The sequence below is a fragment of the Larimichthys crocea genome, chromosome III (genome assembly GCF_000972845.2).
Source record: "Larimichthys crocea isolate SSNF chromosome III, L_crocea_2.0, whole genome shotgun sequence".
NCBI lineage: Eukaryota > Metazoa > Chordata > Actinopteri > Sciaenidae > Larimichthys > Larimichthys crocea.
Window position 1 is genome coordinate 24,493,427 of NC_040013.1, and position 14,904 is coordinate 24,508,330.

Consider the following 14,904-nt stretch of genomic DNA (forward strand, 5'->3'; position numbering starts at 1 on the left):
CGAGTAAGAGTTCAGCGTCTCGCTCGAGGGGAAACAATTTTCCCCAACCGCTTTGCAACAACTCGTCTAATCATTAATCGTCAGGTCAAAAAAAAAAAAGAAAAGAAAAAGAAAAAAAGATGAGAACATGAAAAGGTGTTTTGTCTGATCGATAAATAACCTCAGTCGGCATTAATGATCGGGGTCAATTCGATACATGTGGCGCTCGACACCCTCGACACACACGGTTATCATTTAATTAGAAGGAAGCTAATCATTCATCAGCACAAACCTTTTTATTAAACACAGCAGGAGCTCTCGGACTCTGTACCCTGCTCATTTATTATACTTTATAACAGCCCCCGCACAGTGTGTGTGTGTGTGTGTGTGTGTGTGTGTGTGTGTGTGTGTGTGTGTGTGTGTGTGTGTGAACTGCACAGATCTTCCTAATTACGCGTCAACCTTGTGTCCATCTGCAGAAGGGCAACCAGCTGCCCTGCTGGCAAGGCCAAGTGGGTGTGTCCAAAAACTGAAATGTATCTTCACAATATGTAAAACATCATCTGCGTTCGAATAAATAACTTCCATCCTTTTCCTGAGTAGGTGTCACATTTTCCTTATGATGGATGTTTGCTTTGTTTTTTCCGGACAGGCGACATTACGAACATTTTAAAAAACCCAAAATTCATTCGACAGCACTAGCACACAAACATGTGATAGCTTAGATAGCTTTTTTGGCAAACTTGCTGAGACGACTTTTTTCTTTCCCCCCCCTCCATTCAATCAGAAAGTCCTTCAGCTGTTAACCTTCACTAACAGCAGGTCAGTTATCCCATTTAGAGAGCCGTGTGTGCTTTGCGGAGGCGTTAAGGGGAGAGTGCAGTACACCGGATTACAAAGCTGAAAGAGCTTTGTCTGAAACGACTGTGGAGATCATATTCAGTCATCAAAAACAATCAGTGTGTTCAAGTTTTTATAATTAAAGGATGAAACAAAATGTTTCTTTTCGTCTCGGTGGACGGAGTTGGTTTGGCTGAGCAAGGGAACCAGAGACAACATGAACTGCAGAGTCATATGCACAGTGACGTGTGTTCACGTCTGTAAGTTTGATAATAAGGAGACTTCAGCAGGAAAGCAAATGCATGTTGTTTTAAGTCCGTGGCTCTGTTGGAGAACACAGCAGGAACAGACAAACACCATTTCATTTCAGCTGCACTTCAAAGTCTGTATTTTAAACCTCCTATTTGATTCCAGCTTGTCATTTTACATCTGCGTAGTGGTACTAATACATGCATAGTTCTTCAAAATGTGACCGCCATCCCCCTGAATGAAAGGTCTCCACTCCACGGCTCAGCCGCGTCATGTTCTATCACCGCACATAATGAAAACAGGCCGACCATCTAAATTGTCAATCGACTGTGAAATAACGAGTGGCTTCTATGGTGGGAGATAATGCACACGCTGTTAACCCCTCTGCGTGGTAAAGGTCAGGTGGAGATAAGAGAGCTATTAATTTTTTGCAGCGCTAGAGAGGCTCGAAAACAGGTGGGACGCCAGATAAAGAGACGCTGAGCGTTAACAGCTGACTGTGCGCTCGTGGTTGATGATGTGTGGGAGGAGAGATGGACCGAGGAGGAAACAGAGGAGAAAGAAAACACCAATTCACACACACACACACACACACACCATCGACAGCCCAAACCCAATCCGATGAATGCCACAGGTGGCCAACGCTGACGAGACAGCGGGAGCGTTGCGATTGGCCCGAGAGGCACTGACGTCAGCCGGAGGATCCCCTTACAAGGTCCTGTTACACACACGACTTTGACAGCCGCACCTGTTGTCATGGAGACGGCAGCCCGGATAACCTCCCGGTTGATGTTGAGCTCTGACTGACCTCCCGCTGCCTCGGTGACGGGGTCGGTGCGCAAATGTGTGTGAGAGAGCGGAGAGTTGGAGCGAGGGAGCGGAGGAGAAAGAAGAAGGCTGTTTTTGTTGTAGAGAGCAGTCGCCTGAGCACGTTTCTCTAGGATCGGGCGTGTAGAAACTACAGTGGTAGCCACTGTAGTTTCTCATACAAACTAATACAAGGTAAGGGTGAGACGCCGGGGTGTTCACTTGGTTGCAATCCCCCCAAACAGCCAAAACAGACACTTTTAGCAACGTTGGTAGGGACCAAAAACTGGAGTTGTTATGGCTGATACCGCCTAAAAATGCAGGACTGGGTATCGGTAAGTATGTTGGCCGTGCCCCAGTCCAATACAACGGAATATATTAGCACTGAAATGGGAGTTCGCCTGTTTTTTCCCCAAAGATGGCAAAGTCATGACCCGCTCTACTCTGATTGGCTTGATCCTGATATTCTGTATGTTAATGTGTTGTTGTTGTTGTTGTTGTGTTGTGTTGACAACTTGTTTCCTCGCCAAAAAATCAATTATTGTAGATTCAGTTGTGAGTTAACAACACATCCCATGACAACATCATAATGAGATCATCATCATGTTGTCACCTTTAAAAAAAAAAAAAAGTTCCTTTTCCATTGTTTTCTTGTTTTGACTTGCCTTGTTTGCTCAAAATACTGAACAGGCCCCGATTGTGAAAGACAAAAGCTCCTCAGTTGCTGAATCTGTTTTGAATTTTCCGAAGCACACGAACGCACCACACACAGCGAACGCGGTGCTACAGTTGCATGCTCCACGTCCTCTCTCTCACCATCTTTCCTCGCTGCTGCGCCGAGCGGGTCTCTCGCAGGGTGAAGACGTTGCCGCAGACGGAGATCTCCCTCCAGACGCCCGGTTTGGAGTCCTGGGTGAAGCCGTTTCGAGGATGCATCACCAGCACGCCGTTGGTGGTCAGCCCGTCCATTTGACCGTCAGATGTCTTCCACTTTGCAGCTTTCTCCTGACAGAACAAACACATTGAGGGGTGTGATCAGGGTGGATGCTTTGTCCTGAATCAAACAGTGTTATTTATATTGGGACGTAGCCAGCTCTCTCAGGATTCAACCCCAAACATCTGAATTCAACAGGGTGTGAAGCACGGGAAGGAGAGCGGGTAGTGGAAAGGTCACTCCACACACCAAAATGTTCTTTTGAATTGCTGCAAGAGTCGGTTAATCATGAATGAAAATTACATTAGAAAGTAAAAGCAAACATGACTGGGAAAAGATTACTAGAAAACAAGCTGATTGACCCTTCCTTCCACTCATATTTTCCTGTTTTTGGTCACATTCAGTGACCTTAGCTCACCCCGAGGAAGATGTTCTTGGAGGAGTCGAAGCCTGCGGCGTAGATGCGTGCGGTGTAAGGTGGCGTGCGCTGGCACTTGATGCGGCAGGCGAAGCGGGAGATGGTGCTCTGGACCGACTGGGTGTCTGCGTTGCTCTGGCTGCCTGCCACCGTGTCCGTCACGACAAAGTCTATCGGACTCTCCGTCGATCGACCGATCTAGATAAGATATCAAGATGAATTAACAACAGGTTTAAGACATGAGATGATATAACAATCAATGCCCTCTAGGGAAGTAAATAGAGAAAAATAGATGAGCCATTAAAAATAATGAATGCAGAATATAAACAATATGGAATCCATTAAAGATGAAAAGGGTGAATAAGACAGAAAACTCATGGTACGACACTGACTGCATGTACAGCAGATAGATGACATTGGTGACAAGTCTAAGCTGCTTCACACGCATCAGAAACTCCTTGAGAACATTCTGTACTATAATGACGGGTACTTTTCTGTCACTGACAGCTACCCGCGTCACCATTTTACCGTAATCACTTCACGGGATGGGCTCCCAGAGTGTTAATGCTATAATCAAGCAAAGAACGGGACAACAGGAACAGGAACAAAACCTTCCGTCCGTGCCTGAGGAAGATGAATGATGTATCGTGGACCTTAAACCTTGAACGCTTGTTTTATGTACTGATAAACAATAGAATCAGTGCAAATCACATTTCAAGAGTGAAGGAGAAAGATCACGTGATGTGATGGAAAGCTCAAGAACAACTACGAAATGGACTTTATGGTGGTGTTCAAGTTTGGGTTTTTGCGATGTACCATCTAAAAATATATCTCTTATGCCTATGAGCTCAAATGTAAATGGACTGTACCTAAATAGCGCCTTTCTTGTCTTCCGACCACTCAAAGCGCTTTACAGTACGTATCTCATTCACCCATTCACTCATACACTGATGGCATTGGCTGCCATTCAAGGTGCCAACCAGGGGCGCCGTATAGGGGGGGAAAGTTAGGACAATTCCAAGGGCCCACGACTGCCAGGGGCCCCAAAAAATATGTAAACACCAATATAATATAATTAAATCATCATTGAGTATATATATTTCAAATATAATAATGAAATCTCTAAAAGTTAAATAAAAATGCCCTTTAGCACATTTTTATGGTGGTTTTTAATCTTGCATCGAATAGTGAACTGCACTGCAGACTGTGTGCAGACTTGCATGCATGTACAAATCACCAGCAGTAAATATTGTGCTAGTACTAGTATTGAACTACAAGATGCAAAAGCCTTTAATTAGAGTTATGTAAAGCTTTTAAAGGGATAGTTAGGTCCTAGAGATGTGGTGACAACAGCTGCGCAGAGAGGAGGGGGCCCAATTGGATTTTTTTGTCATGGGGCCCAAAATTCCTGGCGGTGCCCCTGGTGCCAACTGCTCATCAGTTTGAGGAGCTAACCATTCATACACATTCACACATTCACACAGCCTTTGGGGTTCAGTATCTTGCCCAAGGACACTTTGACATGCAGACTGGAGGGGATCGAACCTCCAAGCCACAGCCGCCCTGTGACTCTGAAAATAAGTACAAATAACTTGCACTAGCACTAAGGGTTTTAAAATATCCTGATTATCCATGATCGGACTACACAGGCATTTTTTTGTTCTGTTAACGTGAGAGGCACAAACTACACAGCTGATCTCAGACCAGGTGTAGTGATTACTAGTTTATTCCACTTGGAAGAAATAAGTCCTGGTGGTAAAAAAACTTGAAGCTTGTTACCTGGAACATGTCTGTATTGCTGTCATGGGTGTACTCCACCACCACCGTCTGGGCTCGAGACAGAGTGTAAGAGATGCTGTGCTGGTCTTTGTTGCTTATGGCCTGATGGAACAGAGGGAAGAAAGAATAGATGAATAAAAAAAGACACAATAAAAGACCTTTAGATGCTCTGCAATCAAACCCTTCATTTGAAATACAGACGAAGACTGAACCGGAACATGCTTTACAGCAAAAACACCGGCTGACGGCTCCTTACAGAAAGTGACAGATGCACATAGGAAGGATGAGAAGAGTGCTCTGTCGTCACTTTCTGGACGCGACACAGCCTCAACATTGTTTCAGTCAGTCCGGACTAAGAAGACAATCACTCTCTGAGGCTCTTAAATCACTGCGGCTAAAAGCCTGGACTGTGTAACTCTGGCTTGGGCACTTTGGCCTTCACCCCCCAGACAAAAAAAATGTTGTGTTTTGAATCCCATTTCCTGGATTTCTAAATACATTTAGGGACTGCGGTAACCAATCCAAAATGCCGGGAAATAATTCACTTGGTTGTCACGCCAAACTCTGCCAAAACAGTCAGAAATACGTATTTAAAAAAATCAGTTTTATTCTCAAAACTGTTTAACCCTTAACTTGGAGTTGTTGGGTTATTCTAATGCAGATCTGTGGCACACACAACACACAACAACAAACATATAAGAGATGTGTAAAATAATATGAAACGTCGGGTTCAGTCGCTGAAACAAAGGCAGTGGAAACAGTACCACTTTTGTCCACCAGAATCAACACCAGATTAAAGCTCCCTGTCGGGGCTTTAATTCAACCGTGTTCACTCAACAAACCAAAAAGCACCTAACCTTTTTATACAACACATACAACATACCTGCCATGCTCTGCTGTTTATCACTGGCACCCTCTCCCTGTCTTCCAAAGGCAACTCCACCTCATCTGAGCTCTGATATGAAAGCAGAGTCGAGTTATCCTAACGTCGAGCCCTGACGTCAGAGTGAACGAGCAGCTAGAGGGACTCTGTTTTTTAAAGTGGACTTGTTGTCCGGCTCCATAGGTTAGTAGAAAAATCAGTATTTTGTTCGTGGAATTGCATTTTTTTTCCTGCATTGGAAATGTGTGACAGGCTCGTGTTTCACTTGATGTTTGCTGTTTGAATCGGTCGTGTCTAGACAGTAACTCTGTCTTGTTTGTTACTTTGTCTTCAGGGCTTCCTAGCAGAAAGCTGCTGTTCGTGTCCTTTGAGCACATCGGCTCAACATACCTGCCCTGCTCTGCTGTTGGCCTCTGCCCGGCTCTGCATGTTTTCCATAAAGCACGGCAACCTATTTGATCTCATCTGATGGTTTGAAATGAATGGTATCAAATACTACAAAATCTGTTAATATGGGGATTAAGCTGGTCATCATGTTAAATCTATACATACAACATACCTGCCATGCTCTTCTGTTTATCCCTGCCTGGCTCTCCCTTTCTTCCAAAGGCAACTCCACCACATCTGAGCTCTGATATGAAAGCAGAGTCCAGTTATTCTAACGTTGAGCCCTGACGTTAAAGTGAACGAGCATAATGAGGCTGTATTACAGCCACTTGTTGGAAAAGTAGTCGATGTTGGTTTCAATCGGTCGTGTCTAGACAGTAACTCTGTCTTGTTTGTTACTTTGTCTTCAGGGCTTCCTAGCAGAAAGCTGCTGTTCGTGTTCTTCGAGCACATCGGCTCAACATACCTGCCCTGCTCTGCTGTTGGCCTCTGCCCGGCTCTGCATGTTTTCCATAAAGCACGGCAACCTATTTGATCTCATCTGATGGTATGAAATGAATGGTATCAAATACTACAAAATCTGTGAACAAGGTGATTAAGCTGGTCACCATGTTAAATCTATACATACAACATACCTGCCATGCTCTTCTGTTTATCCCTGCCTGGCTCTCCCTGTCTTCTAAAGGCAACTCCACCTCATCTGAGCTCTGATATGAAAGCAGAGTTGAGTTATCCTAACGTTGAGCCCTGACGTTAAAGTGAACAAGCATAAAGAGGCTGTATTACAGCCACTTGTTGGAAAAGTAGTCGATGTTGGTTTCAATCGGTCGTGTCTAGACAGTAACTCTGTCTTGTTTGTTACTTTGTTTTCAGGGCTTCCTAGCAGAAAGCTGCTGTTCGTGTCCTTCAAGCACATCGGCTCAACATACCTGCCCTGCTTTGCTGTTGGCCTCTGCCCGGCTCTGCATGTTTTCCATAAAGCACGGCAACCTATTTGATCTCATCTGATGGTTTGAAAGCAGAGTTGCGTTATTCTATTAAGTAAGCAGCGAGACGGACTCTATACTATACATTGTTGACAGGCACTTGCTGCTAGGAAAATCAGGATATTTTCTTAAATATCCAGTTTATCAAATTGCCATTTCCCACTACAAAATCTGTGAATAAGGTGATTAAGCTGGTCATCATGTTAGATTTATACATACAACATACCTGCCATGCTCTTCTGTTTATCCCTGCCTGGCTCTCCCTGTCTTCTAAAGGCAACTCCACCACATCTGAGCTCTGATATGAAAGCAGAGTTGAGTTATTCTAATGTTGAGCCCTGACGTTAAAGTGAACGAGCATAATGAGGCTGTATTACAGCCACTTGTTGGAAAAGTAGTCGATGTTGGTTTCAATCGGTCGTGTCTAGACAGTAACCCTGTCTTGTTTGTTACTTTGTCTTCAGGGCTTCCTAGCAGAAAGCTGCTGTTCGTGTCCTTCGAGCACATCGGCTCAACATACCTGCCCTGCTCTGCTGTTGGCCTCTGCCCGGCTCTGCATGTTTTCCATAAAGCACGGCAACCTATTTGATCTCATCTGATGGTATGAAAGCAGAGTCGGGTTATTCTATCAAGCAAGCAGCGAGAGGGACTCTATACTATACATTGTTGCTGCGGTTTAAGGTGGAATCGTTTTCATGCCACCTAGGTTGATAGGAAAATCAGGATATTTTCTTAAATATCCAGTTTATCAAATTGCCATTTCCTACTTATCTACATACTTTTAAGGACTATGGTAACAATACAAACATATACAAAATCTGTGAATAAGGTGATTAAGCTGGTCATCATGTTAAATCTATACATACAACATACCTGCCATGCTCTTCTGTTTATCACTGCCTGGCTCTCCCTGTCTTCTAAAGGCAACTCCACCTCATCTGGGCTCTGATATGAAAGCAGAGTTGAGTTATCCTAACGTTGAGCCCTGACGTTAAAGTGAACGAGCATAATCAGGCTGTATTACAACCACTTGTTGGAAAAGTAGTCGATGTTGGTTTCAATCGGTCGTGTCTAGACAGTAACTCTGTCTTGTTTGTTACTTTGTCTTCAGGGCTTCCTAGCAGAAAGCTGCTGTTCGTGTCCTTCGAGCACATCGGCTCAACATACCTGCCCTGCTCTGCTGTTGGCCTCTGCCCGGCTCTGCATGTTTTCCATAAAGCACGGCAACCTATTTGATCTCATCTGATGGTTTGAAAGCAGAGTCGAGTTATTCTATTAAGTAAGCAGCGAGAGGGACTCTATACTACACATTGCTGACAGGCACTTGCTGCTAGAAAAATCTGGATATTTTCTTAAATAGTTCATCAAATTGCCATTTCCCACTACAAAATCTGTGAATAAGGTGATTAAGCTGGTCACCATGTTAAATCTATACATACAACATACCTGCCATGCTCTTCTGTTTATCACTGCCTGGCTCTCCCTGTCTTCCGAAGGCAACTCCACCTCATCTGAGCTCTGATATAAAAACGGAGTCCAGTTACCCTACGAACGAGCAGCGAGATGGACTCTGTTTTTTAATATACTGATGCTGTGGTTTAAAGTAGACTAATTTTCAAGTTGCATGGGTTAGTATGTACTAAAATATAAAAGCATAATCAGGCTGTATTACAGCCACTAGTTGGAAAAGTAGTCGATGTTGGTTTCAATCGGTCGTATCTAGATGGTAACTCGAGGTTTGTGAAATAACCAAGGCGCTTTGTTGTTTAAAATCGAATCAAACAGCAACTGAAAATCAGTCAATTAAATATAAAAATACAAATCTGACCGATCACTGACTAGAGTTACTTGTGTTTGGACTTTTCATCTAGTGGAAACTCCCTACACAGCGTCCCTCCCAACATTTGCCGCTCTTTATCTTCCTTCCCTAAAACTGGCAAGGTCAAACTTGCCAATTTTTCCAAACTATTTGGCACTCTGTAAAACAACAAACGCAGTCTTTAGATGTGGATGCGCTTCAAGAAAAGAGAGAGGAATATTTCAAAGCAACTCCCGGTGAAATCAAGTGCTACTTTGCCAAGCCAAGTGTGCTTGTTTGAGAGTTGGCAAATCTATGGTTACCATCTAAACACGGCTGTTTGAATCAGGCTGAATGAGAGTGTGAGTGGGTGCAGTTTCCACATGGTCCTAGTGCGTACAGTTTCTCCTGTTTTTTTCTTTAAATATGATGCTACTGCCGTCAGCAGACATGTCCCCTGTGCCTGAGAATACAGACGTGTCCAGAGAATCCATGAAGTGCAGATGGAAAACCAGAAAAGCTTCCTCTCACACACACACACACACACACACACCTTACAATCTCCTGTTCAACACATTTTGGACAATTGTCTTAGACAAACACAGACATGTGTTTTGCAGGTCGTTGCTAGAAAACACCCAGTTACCTTCCACCTGACCGTTCACATTTGTTTCTTTTACAAACAGTTAAACGCTGCGAAAAAAAAAAACATTGTTCCTTCCAAACCAGGACACGGCCTTGTACCTGCCCGTTTTCCTTTTTCTGCTAACTCAGGGAAGCTTTGCTGAACTCTGTCCTTTTCCTGTCGTGTTGATGGGGCGTGTGCGTGCGTGTGTGTGTGTGTGTGTGTGTGTGTGTGATACTTTAATATCACAGAACGAAAAGCAAACAGAATTTCACAGAAGCCTTTGGTGGAGCAGCGCAGGTCAAATCCAGTGAACAGGGTGTGTTTTATTTGATGTTGTCAGACAAACAAAATCACACACCCACAAAGATCCGACGCATGTGTAATGTCTTTATCATTATATATGTCTGTAATACATTTTATGAACTCTACAGGCATTAAACTCAATACATCGGCACAAGAAGACGGAAAGAATCGATACCGATGATGTCTAGGGATGCAATGACTGCAACTAAATAATCTCTGGGAGGACTTAATGATACTGTATTGTGTGTGTGTGTATGTTTCACCTTGGCTGCCTGTGGAGAGCAGGCGACGTGAACTGTGCTGGGCTTCACCCCGTTCGCCTTCGGCCTTTTGCAAAGTGCAAAGCGGCTTTTACGTCGGCCTCGGTCTCCGTTGGGCAGAGAGCCATTGTACCTGCACACACACACACACACACACACACATACACATGCACACACAAACATAAACACACACACACACACACACACACACACATACAGAAAACAATAGGGCATTATTGTCTGAGCAGCTGTATAAAACACTGGAAAAACAATTGTGGAAAACGCTCGAGGCATTTCGGTGCACTCCCTCCATGCCTCTAAGACCATGTTCACACACACACACACACACACACACACACACACACACACACACAGAAAAAGCAGCCTATACTTTTAATACATGCTTTTTTACAAAAGCACATCGTGTCCCATAAACAACAAAGCCCTCCAAACATATCCCCAGAAAGGCTTGAGAAAATAAACACACAGGGACTCATTTATCCTGATACATGGATGAGGAAGGGAGAATAAACAGAGGCGTTCCCGGCAACAGAATGGAGTCTCTGTGACTCTCTGACAGCACTGTGACTGTACCGCTGTGTCTCTGCGAGTGCGTGTGTGTGTGTGTGCGTGTCTCAGTAAGTGTGTGTTTGTCTTTATTGCCTCAAAGTAAGAAAACATCCATTATCTCCATTTACCGTTCAGTATATCAACAGTGTGTTTGTGTGTTTTGGGGGGACTGATTCATTATGGTGCTGAGAAATGGGGCCGACGTGAAAGAAAAGGGTTCATCTCTCCTCGAAAAAGCAGCATACATAAACACGACGTGACAACATTAATATAAACAACAATATTAAGCGATTAACAGAAGCGAGATTAGTGGATCGGTGTAGGAATGTGATTGAAAACTGATGGAGACGGAGAAATAAAGTGGTTGCAGCAGCCGGCGGTTTAAACACTGCATGTTTCCGGGTATAGATGTGTGTGTATGTGTGCACACATGTTTCAGATAAGCCATTACCAGAGTGAGGTGATATTCCTGCAAACAGAACCACGGCTTTATAAACATTAGCACATGCATAAACACCGCTCACTACTTTAACGTTGTTATGACATCCAGAAGCCGCATGAGTTATGAACTCCTCTGGCCTCTTTGATACACTGCAGCTATACTCCACTGCGATGGATGCCAGCGCGATAACTCCAAAGAACACGGACGTGATCGGAGATTCAATCGCTTCCCACAGCTTGACTATGAATCGGCTAATGTTTGCGATTATTGCTGAAAGAATATAGTAATTATCAAAGTTTAAGGTGTTGTTTATCTAAATGTTAACAAACATGATGTATTCAAACTTTTCAAAAGGAGAAGAATCCAGGGATGAACTCCAGACAACACAGCAACGGCACCAAAAAAAAAGCAGCGAGCGTGGGTTAACTGGTTTGAAACCAGCGCCGCAGACACGTGTGTAATGTCTGAAAAGTTCTCTTCAGCGCTGTGACTTCAGCGGCACCAGCAGAACCAGCCATGGTGTGTGTGCAGGACCTCCGCACAGTTGGAACGTGCCTTTGGCCAATCAGACTCTTGAAATGAAACCACCCATTGTACGGAGTCCAGTAAAGACAGCACAGACAGGTCTGTAAGGACGCCCAGCCTGCAGCAGAAAAAAATGTTTCTCCGAGCGAGCGGATCTTGCTCTGGGATCAAACGACGCTGGGAGGGTTTATGAGTAACCATGGTGAGGGAACAGAGCCACAGCAACGTTTGGGAAGAGTAACCATGGCAAGAGTGTAACCATGGTGAAGTTTAGCCCCGTATCCGGAGAGAGAGGGTAGGGCAGTCTGCCGGCAGTTCAAACCCAGGTTCCCATGGGTAAGCGGTAATGTGTGAGCGTACATACATGTCTCCAAATATGCTCAGAACAATGGAAGAAAAGCTAAAGGTCAGCAACGAGTTGGTGTGTGTTTATGTGTGTGTGTGTGTGTGTGTGCATATACAGGTTGTTACAGTGAGGCAGGAAGAATCCGAGTTAGGAAAAAGTTACATACTGTACTCTTCCCACAATAAGCGACGAGCTTGTGTACGGGTGTGCGAGCGCGGCCCCTCCAAACAGCTCAGTGTGTGTGCAGCAACAAGCTACCATTTATACAGTAAACCTATAAAAACATAAAGACAGGTTGTGGGGGTAATTACCGCCCGGGCTGAGTCACTCTCTGTGTCTCTGTTTATATGTGTTAACATTATAAGGTTATTAGACTCCAGGCCAGAAGCTGCCAAGAGAAGTTTTATTAGTTAAAAGCTTGAAATTAAATGATAATATAGATGTTAAAGTAAACACGCACAGAGTGGACGGAAAGTCGAGATCTCTGAACTTAGAATTAACATTATTCCACATATAGATATGTGAAGATTCAACACACACACACGTGAAAAAAGCATTTGTATAAACATGCATGTGGACACACAGTTACTATGTCAATACAGAATCACACACACACACACGCCTGTAAACAGATCGTCCCCAGAGACGCTGCAGCATTCCTCCGGATTAGGCCATTAGCATCACTGAGCTTCAAACATGGTAATGTTGGACAGGGGTTACCGAGGAGGTCAGACACAACACTGTCCTGTGTGTGTGTGTTGATGGAGGGGGGGGGTCTCCATTTAGTATTTGCATGTGCGAGTCTGTTCTCGGTCGTCGCAGGAGTCTCGATTTTTAATCCGAGCACTTGTGTCGGACTGCTGGGGGGGGCTTACTAGTTATTTACTACAACTTATAAACTATTACCAATCAAATAAACGTGATTACTGCACACATTTTTACTCCCAAAGCCCGTGAGTCAATGTCTATTAAACTTGTCGACAATGCTTCGAGCTACATTCGGAGATGTGAGCAAGCGGAATTCATCTGTGGTCGTTCTGCTGCTGTTTTTAATACTTTAGTTTCGAGAGACCTTTCCTGATTTGTAGCCACGCCACAACTTAAACGTACCCCGGGGAAGTTTTGACCGCCAGAACCGCAAATTGAGCAATGTTTTTTACGAGCGATGCCCTTCTTGTTTGTACCGTGCACGGGCGCGGCGAGTGTAGCAATGCACCGACAAAGACGGAGACGGCGGAATCAAATTTATCTCCAACTGTAGGAGAGTCGGCAGCTTTTCACCATTTAGCCATGAGTAACGCTGACTTCAGGGGCATCCTCATTCACAGCAGGGTCCTGTGCAGCCTAATATTAAAGTAATGGTTAATTACCACAAATAGTACCCTTTACCATTCTGCTCTGTGTGTTAGTAGCCACATTAAAGCTGTGACCGGGCCAAAAGAGCATCCACACTCAGTAGGTCAGGTCATATAAAGCGTACTGTAAGGCAAATCACTCCTGGAGAAGCCTTACTTGCAGCACAGTCTGCGTCTGTTCATGTCAACCCCCGGCAGAAGCTGCCCCGATTGACCTTTTTTAAAACAGAGCGGCCTCGAGTGACCTGACCTCGAGTCGAAACAAAAAAAAACTAGGCACGGAAAAAGACGAGCAAAGCGGAAAAACCCGGATTCTCCCTTGTAAAGCCACGGAATCGCGTTTACTGCTGGCTGCATTTTTCCACTAGGGAAAATTTCCACGGTCGGTCATCTCCCTGACAATACTCGCTCCAGCACAACCCAGAACAACAAACTGAGTGAGTCAGCTGTGAAACCAACTGTGTGTCTGAGTGAGACATGAAAAATGTGTGTGTGTGTGTGTGTGTGTGTGTGTGTGGGTATATATATATATATATATATATGTGTTGTACGTGCACAAGAAAGTGTGCGTGCAAGGAGTCTTTCCGACATCTGCATTCCTCTGCGGAGTGGGCTGGGACGGGGAGTGGAGTGGAATAGCCCTTTGGGGAATAAACAGGAGATAGACAGATAAAGGAAGTCCTTCACTCAGTCAGTTGTTATTGGAGAAAGTGTGTGTGTGTGTGTGTAGTTATATGTCTTCTATGCTGAAGATGCGGGGTGGGGTGGAGGTTTTTTTTTTTTTTTTCCTACAGCTGAGTATGTCGGAACAAATCCCTGACGGGAAAGACGGCCAAAGTGTTTATGATGAGCATCCGGTGCTGCTCCTGGCCAAGGTTCATCTCATCTTGTAACATATCATGTAATGGAGGAGGTGCATCACATGTTCCAAAAATACTAAATTCAAAGTGTGGCTGAACGTTCCCATCTGTGTGTGTGCTCTCAGTGCGTGACCCCGGTGCAACCGGACAAAAATATCACACAAATGTTTATGTTGTTTTCTGGAGTCAACCGACCAATCAAAGAGCCTCTAAATCCTTACTGTGTATTCACTCGGGATGCTCGGGCCTTTCACCACAACAATGGCTCTTTTTTCTCCTTGTCTTCATGTTATGATTATCTCTTCAATCATAATGTATCATCATTTGCATATAGTGTAAACAAAAGAACAACACAAAGTCACATCAAATATATGCGCAGAAATGCGCGCCGCACTGTGTTTAGACTTTATCTGGGTAATTTAAAGGAGTCCCGTGGAGTTTAATTATAACAAACATCAATTATGCTTCTATTAAATGTCTCAAAACACAATGAGGTCTGACGACATGTGTGTCTTCAGTAAATACACCACAAGAACTCAAAGCAGGAAAAAAAAA

At 44.2% G+C, this 14,904-nt stretch overlaps 1 protein-coding gene across 15 annotated transcripts in view; it reads right to left on the reverse strand.

Annotated features, from left to right (window-relative positions):
• The window catches only part of LOC104930015 (E3 ubiquitin-protein ligase pellino homolog 1), a 41,440-nt gene that overhangs the window by 4,472 nt on the left and 22,064 nt on the right, over window positions 1–14,904 (reverse strand). For 2 of the 15 annotated variants that reach the window (XM_027278324.1, XM_027278325.1), the window contains 15 exons: window positions 10,255–10,384; window positions 8,709–8,780; window positions 8,430–8,504; window positions 8,136–8,234; window positions 7,783–7,857; window positions 7,489–7,560; window positions 7,206–7,280; window positions 6,912–6,983; window positions 6,743–6,817; window positions 6,449–6,520; window positions 6,280–6,354; window positions 5,890–5,988; window positions 5,007–5,108; window positions 3,228–3,425; window positions 2,692–2,880 (listed from right to left, as the gene is read on the reverse strand). In XM_027278324.1, the coding sequence (XP_027134125.1) occupies window positions 2,692–2,880; window positions 3,228–3,425; window positions 5,007–5,108; window positions 5,890–5,988; window positions 6,280–6,354; window positions 6,449–6,520; window positions 6,743–6,817; window positions 6,912–6,983; window positions 7,206–7,280; window positions 7,489–7,560; window positions 7,783–7,857; window positions 8,136–8,234; window positions 8,430–8,504; window positions 8,709–8,780; window positions 10,255–10,384 (1,480 nt within the window). The remainder of the gene's footprint in view (window positions 1–2,691; window positions 2,881–3,227; window positions 3,426–5,006; window positions 5,109–5,889; window positions 5,989–6,279; window positions 6,355–6,448; window positions 6,521–6,742; window positions 6,818–6,911; window positions 6,984–7,205; window positions 7,281–7,488; window positions 7,561–7,782; window positions 7,858–8,135; window positions 8,235–8,429; window positions 8,505–8,708; window positions 8,781–10,254; window positions 10,385–14,904) is intronic. The other 13 variants (XM_027278327.1, XM_027278326.1, XM_027278329.1 and 10 more) reach the window with 13 other exon arrangements.